At 39.4% G+C, this 16,353-nt stretch overlaps 1 protein-coding gene across 1 annotated transcript in view; it reads right to left on the bottom strand.

The window, feature by feature from the left end:
- The window catches only part of LOC126170695 (inter-alpha-trypsin inhibitor heavy chain H4-like), a 198,662-nt gene extending 183,107 nt beyond the window's left edge, over positions 1 to 15,555 (bottom strand). The window contains exon 1 of the mRNA XM_049920747.1: positions 15,425 to 15,555. Coding sequence (XP_049776704.1) covers positions 15,425 to 15,487 — 63 coding nt within the window. The 5' untranslated portion in view covers positions 15,488 to 15,555. The remainder of the gene's footprint in view (positions 1 to 15,424) is intronic.
- Positions 15,556 to 16,353: the final 798 nt, after the last annotated feature.

Genomic DNA, 16,353 nt, shown 5'->3' with positions numbered 1-16,353 from the left:
AAACAGCTGCAACAGAAACACTCAGAGACGAAATTAGCGGAGTCGCTAAACAATGCTCTGAAAAGGCTACACAATTACGCGACGAGTTTAAAGCAATGACAGCAGAACTTTCGCGCACAATGGATGAAAAGATCGACGCGAAATTCGTCCAACAGAACACTCAGATTGACGAACGCTTTAATCAGCACATACAGAACAGTGATACGCGTTTCCGCAAATTTATTCAAGATCAAAACAAAGTAAAACGACAAGTCATGGAAACAATCACGGCTCAGAGACAAGAAGACAAACGTAAAATGTTCGCGAAAGCGAAGACATACGTAGACAACAATATTGCCTCAGTGTCCGACGAAATTAATTCCATCAAACAGTCGAACACAGAATTACGTGACGAAATTTCCAATCTTAAATCAAAAACAGATACACACACAGTAGATATTCTAACAGTGACAGACAGATTCGAACAATTAGAACTAACACAGGATTGCGATGTCATCAAAGCTGATGTTAAAAAACTGAGCGAAACTACGCGTAAGTTGCAAAAACAGATTAATGCGTCCGATTCTAAAACCGATGATCAGGCAAAAATACTGACTGAAAAATATGATGAATTGGCCAGTCGTATTGATGCTATCGAAAGTGCTAATGACAATAAGTCAGACGATACTTCACCGGTTTCATTTAATCAAACACCTGAATTTCAAAATTTACAGCAGAAAATTAATGAGATCGATTCATCTAATAACACGTTGCGTAGAAAACTGTCAAGTTTACAACAAGAAGTAACAGAGATGAAAAGCATCTCAGTTAATAACACATCACAGCAGACGCCACTTTGCGAACATTTGTCAGACTCGCGCAACGCGTATAATTTGAGTAATCTACAGAGAGTACGGGACTTAGATTCCGAACAACCACAGTTCAATAGATACTCTTACGATCCTGAACCTGTTGCATCACACAGAGATGATAATTTCGACTACAAACATTTTCTGTCAGTGAGAAAGTTTAAAGTATTTAAAAACGATAGAACACAGATTCACCCACTGGATTGGATTCAACAATTTAGCTTTGCTCTTCCACCGACTTGGCCTGTTACGCATAAACTTGAATTTATTTGCAGTTTTTTGGAAGGCGAACCGGCAACTCGTATGAGACCGATCGCGAGGCAATGCTATTTAGTAGAGGAATTTCAGAATGCTTTTCTGTCAGCGTACTGGTCGAAGACGACACAGCGCGGAATTAAAGATCAGTTAATTAGCTTGCCAAACTATGAAAACTCAAATTTTCCCAGTGTAACGCAATTTTTTGAGCACATGGTACAACAAAACCAGTACCTAAGTGAACCGTACAGTGAATCCGCACTTATACAATTATGCATCTCTAAATTACCACGGTCATTACGAGTGTCACTTCTAACTGGTCAGCAAAAAGAAAACATTTCAGCATTCAGGGATCTTTTGCAGCTTTTAGAAGTACAGCAATCTGATTATTCATTTGTAAACAAAAACTTTTCATATAATAACCAAGGTCAACAAACTTACAGTAATTATGATCAGGGACGTAATTTCAATAGGAAAAGTAACAGACGCTTTAGGAACGACAACTACCAGAACTTAAATCACAGACAAAATTCAGATTGTCAATATCGTCAAAATTTTCAGCAACAGGAAACACATTTTTGTAACAATAGAAGTTTTCCACCGCAACAACATCAAAACCAACCGGTTAGTATACGTAACCAACAATGTAATGCACAAGGTCAACCAGGCTTTAATGTTCCGCCGCATGCACATATAGTCACAGATCCAACAAATAGTAACGCACGACAGCAAGGAAACAACTACGTACAAAGAAGACAATATTTCAATTCCTATCGCAATGCACCGTATAGGAATGACTATCACGACAGACGTAAAAACGATGAGCACAATTATCAGCGTACATATAATAACAGTCGGTCTTACCAGCAACAAAGTAATCAACAAGAACATATTCTCATGAATGAACCCGACAGTAGGTACCATCCAGAGCGTAATACGTCTGGAAGAAGTAATAGAACTGTTCAAATCGTCGAAATGCCACAGAATCCTCCTAATAATAATAACACGTCAGATAGAATCTGACTAGATACTGTACAGGACGCATCTTCCAATAACACAAGCACTACGTTTGACACGCAAAATGTTGTTCACGAAAATGTAATTACTTTTGACGATATCAGAGACACTCTCTTGCAGGAAAGACCATTTGTTCAGAAAACTATTTCACATCCTGTCATCGAAATTAAAATTGGTTCATCGAAATTCTCAGCAGTAATTGAATCTGGATCACCTATATCAGTAATAAATGAGGAGACTTTTAACGAGTGCAACAAAGAGAATACTTATCCGACATTACCTTTAGGCAAAACAAAAGTGAAAGGAGCAGTATCGAGTAAAGGAGTAGACGTTAAATTACAGACGCATTTATCATTTTGTATTGGAGGTCATACTTTCCACTCTAATTTTTGGATTGTTCCTTTATTGACAACAGACGTAATTTTAGGTACGAATTTTCTGGTACAACACGACGCAGTTATTGATTTTCAGAATTCTTATTTAATGTTAAAGGATGAAAATGTACAATTGGCTTTAGAATTTCAGCACTCTTTATCTGCGGAAGAACAAACAATTAACCGCACAGAGGTCATTTCCGCAACACGTAACATAGACTGTAATCCCACATTGTTCACGAATACGTACGTACACAACGATAATACTCCAGACGAAGCTGACTACGACGTAATGCAAATGATTTCCGATAAAGTTAGACAAAACAGTGCAACTACAGACGACGAACGAATGCAACTACACAAAATTCTTTTACAGCAAGCTCCAGTTTTTGACAACATTCCTGGTACTATGTCCGGATTTATGTATGAATTTCAAGTGAAACAGCACGACACATTTAAAGCAAAGCATTATCCCATTCCATATATTCACAGAGAACAAGTTAAAAAAGAATTGCAGGATATGCTTGATCAAGGAATTATAGAACCAGCAGTTAGTCCGTACATAAACCCGCTACATATTGTTAAGAAAAAAGATGGCTCACTTCGCCTCGTACTTGATTCACGTCACATTAATGACATTATTATTAATGAAACAGATCGACCACAGACACTAGAGGAACTTTTACAGAAATTTCATGGTACAGCTATTTATTCTACATTAGATTTGAAATCGGGATTTTGGCAAATTCAACTTCATCCAAATTGCAGAAAATATACAGCTTTTCTCTGTTTCGGCGACTGTTATCAATTTTGCAAATTACCATTCGGGTTAACTATTTCTTCTGCAGCTTTTGTTCGCGGTTTGGCCACTATACTTCCGACAGAACTTACGGACAGAATTACAACGTACGTAGACGATATTCTTATCGCAGAAGCTAACTGGTCTGAACACAATCTGATTCTAGAACGACTGTTGCAAACTTTTCATGCGCAAGGACTCACAGTTAACCTCAGTAAATCGCATTTTGGCAAAACTTCTATAAAATTTCTCGGACACGTAATTTCAGCAGAAGGCATTGCGCCTGATCCGGAAAAACTTCAAGCTCTACGTGACATTACTGTTCCTACGACAAAAAAGCAACTACGCAGTTTTTTGGGCTTAATTAACTTTTTTCGTAAATTTATTCATCATTCTGCTTTAGACACACCTAGACTATGCCAATTAACAGGTAAAAACACTATTTGGTCTTGGGATAAGCAAGCACATTCTGAATTTGTGAACCTGAAACATGCTTTGTTGAATGCTCCACTTTTATCGCACCCAGATCTTACCAGAAAATTTTCCATTGCTACAGACAGTTCTAACACAGCTTTAGGCTTACATATTTTTCAGGAAATTGAAGAAGATGGTTCTACAGTAATTAAAAACATCGCATTTGCAAGCCGCATTTTGTCACCCGCTGAACGAAATTATTCCGTTACAGAATTGGAAACATTATGTGTTGTATGGGCTTTTACGAGATTTCGGCACTTTCTTTATGTCAGACATACAACCGTGTACACAGACCACAGAGCGATACAATTTTTACTTTCGGCCAAATTCACGCACGACAGATTAAGCAGATGGAAACTTTATTTACAGGAATTTAATTTTACAATAGTTCACATTCCCGGTACGCAAAATGTTATAGCAGACGCACTATCGCGTTCTCTCGGCAACAATCAGCAAGACGTAGCAACCAACTTCTGCAAAACAAATTTCAGTGTCATGTACATTCAGCAAGTAGCATTTGAAAATTTTATTTCATCGTCATTACAGGACATAGCACAAGAACAAAATAAAGACAATGTGTGGAAAGAAATTAAACACCTTTGGCAAGATAGGAAAAATGTTACGATTAGAAACCATTACACTGTACGCAATGACATTCTGTTTCGCCGCTCTCATCCTGACAGCAACAATTGGTTATTATGCATCCCCGACGAACTTGTTAACAAATTAATCTGGTACACTCATTTAAGTTACGCACATTACGGAGCACGAAAATGTTTTCTTATACTGAGACAGAACTGTTATTTTACCAACATGGAGAAACGTATACGACGAGTTTTAGCGTCTTGTAAAATTTGCCAGAAAGCTAAATCAGACACCACTTCACATATTCCTCCTTTATATCCCATTGTACCTGTTAAATTAAGACACATGGCCGCAGTAGATAATTTTTGGTCCGATTCCGAGAACTAACAGAGGTTTTTGCTACATCTTTGTCGCTGTTGAGCTCACTTCAAAATTTGTTACTTTCACTCCGTTACGCAAAGCTACTGCTAAAACTGTTTCGAAAGCATTTGTAAAACATTATCTATTTCATGTAGGGCATGTGATGAAAGTAATTTCTGACAATGGATCTCAATTTCGTAGTAGCGTATGGACACGCATGTTACGAGCCAGAAACATTTCTCCGATCTATATATCCAAGTACCACGCTTCTTCGAACCCCTGTGAACGGTTAATGAAAGAAATTGGTAATCTGTGCCGAATATACTGCCACAAAAGACATATTGATTGGGATACACACATACTCTCATTCCAAGATGTAATAAATTCCATTCCAAATGAATCCACTATGCTATCTCCGTCTGTTATACTGAAAAACGTTGAACCACCAAACAAAATTAAAGAATTTGTAAATTTTCCTACATCTCGTCGCTTACGACACCACGAAATAATTGACATTGCGCTGAACAACATCAAACGTGCCGCAGAGCGCCGGAGAAGACAGCAAAAACAGGTTTGTACACGCCGCGACTTTCACATTGGACAGAAAATATTAGTACGTACACACTATTTATCCAGCAAATTAAAAGGTAAGTGCAGTAAATTTGAACTTCTATACGCAGGTCCATATCTGATTCGCAGCATCCCTCACCCCAATGTTGTACACGTCGAAACTTTGAGAACCAGAAAATCGAAAGGCAATCACCATATCTCAAACATTAAACCGTTTATTGAATGAAATCACTTTATGATGTAACATGCTATGATGCCATTTACTAATGCAATTATTTCACCTGACTAATTACTGATGATTATCGTATTTTTTCTTGGCAAGTGCCCGGCAAGCTAAGGTTAGCAGGTCGCTTTTCTTGTCGTTACACATCAGACCATGCACATTTTCCACTTTTTTATGTACGATTGTATTCCAGTTTTGTCTATATGCACTGTGAAATAGTTAAGATATAACACACACCAGTCGACTTTGACATTTTTTTTTTGCCTTATGACATCTCAACATCGTGACTTTTACATTTTTTGCTGCTGCATTGTGATATTCTCTGTACATTTTGGCTTTGAACACTGTCAATGTCTTTGACATATTACGTTGTCTGTAATGTTATGCTGTATGGTTAATTGTGTCACCATAAACCAGTCATTATTTAGTGGGTATATGATTTAAATGCAAGACGTTAATCTCTGTTCATCAATTTCAGAAAGAAATGATGCGTGTAAGAAATAAATTCAACAGAAATGGGAATTTCACCTACGGAATAAACGATAGAAGATGCAATAACTTTATGAGGAAGAGTAAATGGATCAGGATTAACAAGCATTAATAAGAATATACTATACTCATCGTAGAATAGCAGTCTTAACTAATTTTTTCTTTCAGAATACAAGGTGATTGATGCAGGCTGTCGGACAGAACTACACATCTTAGTTTTAGTGATGAAATATGCTAGAGATAAGGAATAGTTGTATAATGAGTAATGAAGTGATATTTTTGCAGATGATAATGAATACTGATGAATAATGATGAAGAATATGCTATTATGAATAATGAAGTTTTTCTTTACAGGTGATGATAATAATGAAGTTATGATAATATGGATAATGAAGTGATTGATAATGAAGTTTTTTCTTTGCAGATGAGGATAATGTTGAAGTTATGTGTTTATGCTTTGTAGTTATTTAAGTATTTGTTGCAGTTTGTTTTGACAGCAGGTGTTATATTGCATAGTAGGATGTTGGAAAGTTTTGGAAAGGACAGCTATGGAACACATGTTTATACACATTTCACTACTTGTTAATTCGAAGTTCACTACTTTTCAGCGTAGTGTGCGTTTCTTCTTTCAAGTCAATAATCCATTTCGTATTTTTTCCAGGAGAAGTTTTTCATGATACTTACTAAACCTGTTACTTATTATACCTGTTCTAGTACTTGCATTTTTATTTTTTAACGCATTTGTGTCTATCATTTATACATGTGATCACATTACTGCCTTGTTTCACAATCTTGCTACAGCTGACTCATGACGAATGACGTTACACATTTTTTCATTTACAGGAACAACCCAGAACCAATTTTTTTTCTTTTTCTCTTCTTGCTTTCCCTTATAATAACTCCACTGTTTATTGTAATGAGACTACTTTGTAATTAGCTGATTTTTAATAATGACTTCGTAATGATCTGAATAATACTGAATGATGAACAATGTTTTATTCTATTCAATACTTTATGGCCACTGAGTGCCAATAATTAATGTCACTCGATGAATTATGTTATTAATTATGCCATTAATTAGCTCTTGTTTTCAATGTTGATACTTTGTAACTGGAAAAGAATGTGATTGTTTAATAATGCTTTGTAATTAGAAGAAGGCTAATGATTCTTACTATATTGGAATGACAAATGATTAATTAACTGTAATCAGAAGATTCCAGGTTCGTATCCTGGCAAATCGACATCCTACAGTATATAGGACCCCGTACCGTACACGGCGCATGCACCGCCCATCTTGGTTGCTGCCCTCCAAGACCTTAGTAGAACACCGACGGCGACTATATATTGAACTAAGACACAATTTTCTAGCACTCGGACTGGCCGCACCGGAGAACGTTCTGTTTTGATGCGGGATAGTACAGGATTCCACGTCCTGGCAAGAGGAAACCCATTGTCTCAATTAATTAAATTATCCGCCAACCTAATTTCATTTCTCTCTTTATAGACACTGTTCCAAAAAGCGGAAATTTTGGAAACTATCACAATTTCGTCAAATTTCGTACCGTATCCCTCATTTAAGCAGTGTTCTGCTGCTGCTGATTTTACGGCTGTTGTAGCCTCGTATGACGGCGATGTAGCACATACCTCTCACGAACTGTACGAATCAAATGGCCGATATAAGCCTTCCCACATTGACACGGAATTCTGTATACACCGGGTTTCCTTCAGTTCTATTAGTGAGTTTTGATGTGGTGTCTCTGTTTACACGAGTCCCTCTGGAGGATTCCCTTAGTTTGGTTAGTGGAAAACTGGATGAAGAGTAGGTGAAGCTTTGTCATCATTTGCTGACATCCACATTTTTTATTTAACGGCAACATTTTTGAACAGAATGGCGAAGTAGCTATGAGTAGTCCTTTATCACCCATAGTTGCCAATTTGTTTATGGAAGACTTCGAGGATATGGCACTGAGGACTTCGGCTTTGAACCAATGTGCTTCTGGATGTATGTGGATGAAACCTTTTTCGTCTGTCCACATGAACAAGATGCTCTTCATAGATTTTTGGACCACTTCAACTGTCTTCATTCCAGCATTAAATTTACCATGGAGGTTGAAAGTGATGGGATGCTTCCATTTTTTGACGTTATGGTTCACAAAAAATCAGATGGTACATCGGGACATAGCGTTCACCGAAAGCCTACGCACACAGATCGCTATCTGCATTCCAAGAGTTGTCATCCACCAACGCAGTGGCGTCCTTAGGACTTTGGTACACAGAGCATATGCCATTTGCGACACGGATAGCTTAACCCAAGGACTTGCTCATTTGATGGCTGTTTTTAAGAAAAATGGATACTCTGAGAAGCAGATTCGTTGGGCAATGGAATATGGACCATCACCGGAGGTGCATGAAGAGGAACATAGATCGATGACCTATATTCCTTATGCTGGGGCATATCGTTTAAGATGGAAGAATTTAAGGAATTTTAACACGAAGAGTGTGTTTCGTCCACCTTCCAAGACTGAAAATGATTTGGGGCGTAGGAAACCTGGTGCATGCAGAATTCTGTGTCGATGGTGGGAAAGCTTAAATCAGCCGTTTGATTCACACAGTTCGTGACAAGTATGTGCAACATCGCCGTCATACGAGGCTACAACAGCCGTAAAAATCGGCAGTAGCAGAACACTGCTTAAATGAGGGACACGGTATGAAATTTAACGAAATTGTGATAGTTTCCTAAATTTTTTGAACAATGTCTATAAGGATACAATTGAAATTAGGTTGGCGATAATTTAATTCATTGAGACAATGGGTTTCCTCTTGGCAGGACGTGGAATCCTGTACTATCCCGCATCAAAACAGAACGACCTTCGGCGCGGCCAGTCCGAGTCTTCGAAACTCGTCCCTGAGTGCGATATATCGTTGCCGCCAGTGTTATACTAAGGGCGGCGCCACCTGTCCAACCTTGGAGGTCAGCAACCGTGATGGGCGGCGCATGCGCCGCGTACGGTACGAAGTCCTATACAGGAAGTCGATTTGCAGCCTGGCGTCAGTTCTCAGCGGAACTCATCAGGAGAAGCAGCGTACTCCTGAAGGTGGCGATTTTAGGATCCGGCAGCAAATCCGATGAGACCTTCATTTATGACCATTTGCCCAATAACGTAAAACGTCTGGTAGGTACCAAACCTTAGAATTTCCACCGGCAATTCCTATTCCAGCGATGAACTTTTATTAGAAAGGTGGCAACTTGTAAAAAGAAAACTTAATTTTTAAGTGTGGTTTCGTGAGCAGGACTAAAAAATAATATGTTCATCAACATTAACACTTATTATGTATACATATCCTGTAAACTGACTCATTTAACATCATTTCGACGAAATATATCCTTTAAATGATCTATGGAAACTGTAACTCACTATGTTCAATTGTGGTCCGTTTGTTTTATTTGGTTTTTATCACAATTTCTCTTATTATTCCTGATCATTTTGACTTTTTTCTTCCTAGTTTTGAAGTTATCTTGTCGTGTGTCCCGTGTTCCTGTCTTCATTCCATTTTTGTGATGCATTTTGTCTTCTCATGACTGCTTCATCATATTGCAAATTGCACCAGGATTGCCTTGCGACTTTGGCCAAAAGAACTGTTTCCTTTGCTATGAGTAGTTGAACTGTTTCAATTGTTTCCATTTTCTGGATTTTTCGGTACCAATTTGTCCAAAAGCTTCTTCTTCGTTCTAATTTTCAGTGTCATATTTAGAGTCTTTATTATTTCCTGACATAATCAGGAGATGGGTACAAGTGGTCTAAATATTTTAAAAAAGTTTTTAAAAATACTTTCCTAAAAATATTCAAAAGTATTTGTTTTGGCATATCGCTTGGTATTTCTTGATTAGAATTTAAATGTTCAAATGTTTGTGAATTCCTAAGGGACCAAACTGTTGAGGCCATCTGTCCCTAGACTTACACACTACTTAAACTAACTTATTCCAAGAACAACACACACACACACACACACACACACACACACACACACACACACACACACACAAACACTCATGCGCGAGGGAGGACTCGAATCTTTGGCGGGAGAGGCCGCGCCATCCGTGACTTGGCGCCTCTAACCGCGCGGTCACTCGGCGCGGTGGTTAGAATTTAACTTTGATTTTAGTTAGACAGTTTCAAATTCTAGTTCAGCACTTCTTATTACGTGAACATTCTGGACTTCTTGGGAGGATTCGCTAGATATTGCAACGTGATCTCTTTGAAATTCTCTTAAACTGGGATTTGCAGATATGCATGTGTTTTTCTTCCCAGAGAGACGCTTGAAGGAAGTGAGTTTTATTAGTACGCTGTTTGCTCTGCAGAGTCCTGCTTCTCTTTCCCCATTCCTGTTTGTTCTTTCGTGAGATGAGTTCTTCCAATAATATTCGTGAATTTTTTTCTCTTTGTCCTTTTGTGCATTAAAATGCACCACCATTAGTATAGTATATTACTTAGGAATTTGTGATACTTATTTTTGTACTATAATTATCATCATTTCGTTTTGAAATTCTAACGGTATTGGTGTTTGAAGATTAAATTATGAAACTATAGCCCACCCATTATGCAAACAGCTATTCTCACTAATGCTCAACAGTGTTTTGGCACATTTGTACAGTTCGCAACTTTGTTCAGAACTGTAAAGGAAGGAAAATTAGGCATAAAACATATTAAATCTCTCGTGACTATTACCACCTGCTCTACAATGTTAGTAACTAAAATTCCGCAGAATAGGTATAAATGTTTTAGGCCTAATTTCCATTCGAATACTTGTTACTCGTAACATACTTCCATTTTACAGGCCTGAATAAATGTATCCACTTGTTGACAGTAGAAATGCGCCGAATCATGATGAGCATTAAGAAGGATAGTTGTCTGTATAATATACGAACCTGAATCTCCACAGTATAACAAATTCCTTTTGATGTGTGAAGTTTATACACTGAAGCGCCAGAGAAAGTGGTATAGGAAAGCATATTCAAATACAGTTATATGTAAACAGGCAGAATACGGCGCTGCGGTCGGCAACGCCCACATAAGAAAACAAGTGTCTGGCGCAGTTGTTACATCGGTTACTGCTGCTACAGTGGCAGGTTATCAAGAACTTGGTGTTATAGTCGGTGGATGAACGATGGCACACAGCGTCTCGAAGGTAGCGATGAAGTGGGGATTTTGCCCGTACGACCATTTTACGAGTATAATGGGAATATCAAGGACCTCCGACATCGCTGCGGCTGGAAAAACACCCTGTAAGAACTGGATCAGCGACGACTGAAGAGGGTCGTTCAGCGTGACAGAAGTGCAACCCTTCTGTGAATTGCTACAGATTTCAATGCTGGGCCATCAACAAGCGTCAGCGTGCGAACCATTGAAAGAAACATCATTAATATGGGCTTTGGAAGCCGAAGGCCCTTTCATGTACCCTTGATGTCTGCACGACACTAAGCTTTACGCCTCGCCTGTACCCGTCAGTACCGACATTAGACTGTTGAAGACTGGAAACATGCTGCCTGGTCGGACGAGTCTCGTTTCAAATTGTACCGAGTTGATGGACGTGTCCGGCTATGGAGACAAACTCATGAGTTCATGGAACCTGAATGTCAGCAGAGGACTGTTCAAACTGATGGTGGCTCTGTAATGGTGTGGGGCGTGTGCTGTTGGAGTGATATGGGACTCCTGGTACGTCTAGATACGACTCTGACAGGTGACACGTACGTAAGAATCCTATCGATCAACTGCACGCATTCATGTTCACTGTGCATTCCGACGGACTTGGGCAATTCCAGCAGGACAATGGGACACCCCATACCTCCAGAATTGCTACAGAGTGGCTCCAGGAACACTCTTCCGAGTTCAAACACTTCCGCTGCCCACCAAACTCCCGAGACACGAACATTATTGAGTATATCTGGGATACCATGTAACGTGCTGTTCAGAAGAGATCTCCACTCCCTCGCACTCTTTGGATTTATGGACAGCCCTACAAGATTCATGGCATCAGTTCCCAGCACTACTTCAGACATTAATCGAGACCCTGCCACGTCGAGTTGTGGCACTTCTGCATGTCGCGGGGCCCTACATGATATTACGGAGGTGTACCAATTTCTTTAGTTTTTCAGTGTATATGTCCTGTTAGTTAGGAACTCTTTTCAGTTAACTTCGTATTTACATCAATTTTTAAGACGGGTGATAAAACTAAGTGTGCACATTAATCTGAATTGTTGTTCTGTCTTCAGTCCAAAGACTGTCCTAGGGAGTAGCTTTCGACCTAGTATATGCTGTGAAAATCTCTTCACATCTACGTAATTACTGAAGCCTTCGTCCACCTAAACCTTTAAATGCGAACATTTTTAGGTTAGGCTTTACCGTGACTGTTACTAACATTAAATGAAACAACAAGTTTACTGTTACCAGTCACCGTTTTACTAATACTAACTACTGTAAATCCACCTGATGATGGAGGTTTAAACCTTCGAAACGCTTCGTGGAAATAAATGAAACGGTGACTGGTAACAGTAAACTTGTGGTTTCATTTAATGCCACCTAAACCTGTTTACTGTAGTGAAACGATTAATCTTTATACATTACTTACATACATTCCGTATATTAAAATGAATGAATTTGTGTGTGCGTGTGTTTTCCAATATCGCTTTGGTACGTCAGGACACTTGTGACCAAATCTTTTTACAAAAAGATGTTCTTATCGGACAAAGAATATGGCTTGCCCATAGAACCTCTAGGTTGAAGGTAGAAACTCTGATATGCCTACAGTAATATCAGTTGAACTTGGTGCAAGTACAGTTACAACATACTACCCATCAGATACTTAGTGCTAGCCATTGCTAACTGGTGACAGTTTCACTAGTAGGCGTGGAATTAGGGTGAGAAGGAGCTGTCATAGAAAACGTAATCGAAGAACGACATTAGTGTCGCATTCATAGTTTTCAGTGTCAGTAGCATTTAAGTTCATGTTTAATCGGAAACAAGAATGAGAACTCTCGTAACGGAGAACTACAGTACATGTACCTAACATTATTTTCTCAGGCCTTAATGGCTGGCTCTGACCACCATGGAACTTCACATCTGAGGTCATCAGTGCCCTAGAACTTAGAACTACTTAAACCTAACTAACCTAAGGACATCACACACATCCATGCCCGAGGCAGGATTCGAACCTGCGACCGTAGCGGTCATGCGATTCCAGACTGAAGCGCCTAGAACCGCTCGGCCACACCGGTCGGCTCAGGCCTTAATGTTGTGAGAAATTAGCAAAGTAACCGTACGCGGCAACACAGAATTAGGTGATAGTTTTTATAAACATCATGTCTAAATTAATCAATACGAAACAGAAATTAATACAAGAAACGAATTAAGAGGAACATTGCTGAGATACGTCTTGAAGATTGATGAAGCCAATAAGCGAAATGCTTTAGATTAAGAACAAAGCAAAACACAATTGGAAAAGAGAAGTAAAACATATTCTTATGGACAAGATAACGAGCAACAGGGTATTTTATGAACAGCTTCTGTGAGTTATTGTTGGCACACCTGACCTATATCAGTGATATACACCACCGTTAGAAGACAACTAGCAGTGATGGAAAAACAAATCTCAGTGAAAACCAAGCAAGCTTGAGGGCAAACAGTAAAACGGTGGTTGAAGTTAACAGCAAGTACCGCGTGTGAGTGAAGGAAGTTAGATTCCAAACAAGACACACAGCACGTAACATCCATGATGCTTTCAGGGCAATACAGATAAAAAAAATGAGGCTAAGAAATGAAACTACTCGTAAATTTAAAATTCAAGTCAATGGAGACCAAAACGAAAGTACTCAGGAAATTTCCCCGAGCAACCGCCGAGACGTTGTCGGTGGAGTTCGGATTGAACCTGTATATATGACATTTATGGTTTCACTGGCTGCAGCTGCACTGTGCTTTAAGTCTTATTACATATCTACTAGAGATGGGCAAACTGAAACACGTAATTGTTTCGAAACAAATGAAACAGTACAATGTAATGTTTCGATACGCTGTTTCGAAACAGTGAAACAGTTTGTGTTTTGTAATCTAATAAACACATTTGATCATCTTGAATGTCTGCTGTATAAGTATGTCCATACAAACACAAATGAAGTGCGAGAGCGCTAATCATGTCGCAGAAAGTATGAAACTATTACTTAGGCGTCTTGGTAGTTTAGTATTTCCTGCAGTAAATGCGCTGCTTTCGTGTCGTGTGACTTTCATACTTTTCAGTTGGCTGAGGACAGCCATAGCTGAAGACATAAGAACCGCCACGAACGGAACTGGAGGTGGGAGCAAACTGCAGAAACAACGTATATGCTACTAGGATTCCCACATTCCCTTAGTATGGGTAATATACCCATCCTGATAATTTCCATGCGCACAAAGGGAATCATTGTGAATAATAGGCACAGTGACTATAGACTCACAAATAATGCGAATATATAACAAAATATAACAGAAAAAAAATTTGTCTTTCAAGGTGTTTCGAATCGTTACTATAAATTCACCATGCTTCCCAGCCCTTCCCGTTCACCATTACACCATCAGTGATATGTCAAACAGATTGCTTGGAATTATACCTACATCAAATTTATGTGTATGTGTAATAACGGTCACTCTACGCCTTTTTTTATTGAAAATGTTGTGGGCTTACTTGCGTTTCTAAAAATGATTACTGTACATGAACAGAGAAGCGTATTTTATAAAAGAAGTGTAATTTAACTGAATGATTTTAATATATTTATTATTTTGCATATGAATAGTATGCATTGTTTTATTGTTTGGTTAGTGTTTATAAAGCAGATGTTACGCCATTTCGGAATAGGACAGTCGGCTAGAAACGAAGCTTTATTTTCGGATATCTTAAGCTTCATGCTATTGCTTGTCAAAAATATTTCGACACTCTTGAAAGTGTTTCATGAAGTGGTATGTTGTTTTCCAATACCTGTGCCGAGCCCGAATCTCGTCCGACACTGGGCGGAATGAAACATCACTGTTTCGATACAATTAGTCCGTTCCAAGCACAGGTGGACTGAAACAGCCTTATTTTGAAACAACGATACAGTTTCTGTGTCTGGCTCGAGATCGAATCTGGTCCGGTTATCCGAAACAGGGGCGGAATGAAACACCACTGTTTCGAAACAGTGAATCACAGCCGTTCCGAAACACTGAAACAGTTCCACGTATCGATACACTGTATCGAAGCATAGAAACAGTGGCCAAGTCTAATATCTACGACATAAATGCGCAGTTAAAACAAAGTTGCATGAAGTTAGTATAGAGAATGAGTGTTTAAAACAGACGTGGTTACGGCGACGGATTTGAACCTCGGTCGGACAGAAGCTGCCTTGTACAGGTCTGACAGACAGTACCTGCACGTGTAGGCAGACAGCCAGCAGAAGCGCTGCGCACAACGTGTTCGCCGCTGCCCCCATTCTGGCGCCGACTGGCGGGCGCTGGCCGAGCGCCGGCGGGAGCAGCCTCAAGGCCGCCACAGCGTCGCCAGCTGGGAGTCACGTGACCGCAGCGGCACAAGAGCCAGTGCAGTGGGTGTGCATCCACCGTCAACAACAAAGCGCGTATCGATCATGTTAATCTTGAAGCGACCGGTCTGAATCTGAACGAGTTTCCCTCTATGGCCCCATCACGTACGATCAGTTAATCTGCACAGTGCGAGTATCCAACTCCCCAATTAGTGATCACAATTCTTTTAATTTTGAGTCATCATCGTTATGACTAGTTTGATGTGGCCTGTCACGAATTCCTCTCCTGTGCCAATCTTTTCATCTCGATTCTCTTCTGTTCCGGTTTTCTCCCAGTCTCTGTTTCACTTTCATATAATGCTGTGCTCCAAACGGACATTCTCAGAAATTTACTCCTTAAATTAAGGCCTATGCTTGATACTAGAAGGCTTCTCTTGGCCAGGAATGCCCTTTTAGCCAGAACTATTCTGCGTTTTATTTCCTTATTGATCCGTCCTTCATGGGTTATTTTGCTGCCTAGGAAGCAGAATTCCGTAACTTCGTAATCTCTAATTCTGATGTTAAGTTTCTCGCAATTCTCTTTTCTGCCACTTCTCATTACTTTTGTCTTTCTTCGATTTACTGTCAATCGACACTCTGTACGTTGACTATTCATTCCATTCAACGCATCCTGCAATTCTTCTTCACTTTCACTCAGGACAGCAATGCCCGACATCTTGCATCATAACAAAGGCCCAAAAGGTAGAAACTTCAACATACGTTTTCGAGAACACATGGATGCTCTTCGTTTAAAAAACTTAAATAAATCCACAATTGCC

The sequence above is a fragment of the Schistocerca cancellata genome, chromosome 1, assembly GCF_023864275.1.
Source record: "Schistocerca cancellata isolate TAMUIC-IGC-003103 chromosome 1, iqSchCanc2.1, whole genome shotgun sequence".
NCBI lineage: Eukaryota > Metazoa > Arthropoda > Insecta > Orthoptera > Acrididae > Schistocerca > Schistocerca cancellata.
This window is presented reverse-complemented; position numbering and strand designations above follow the sequence as displayed.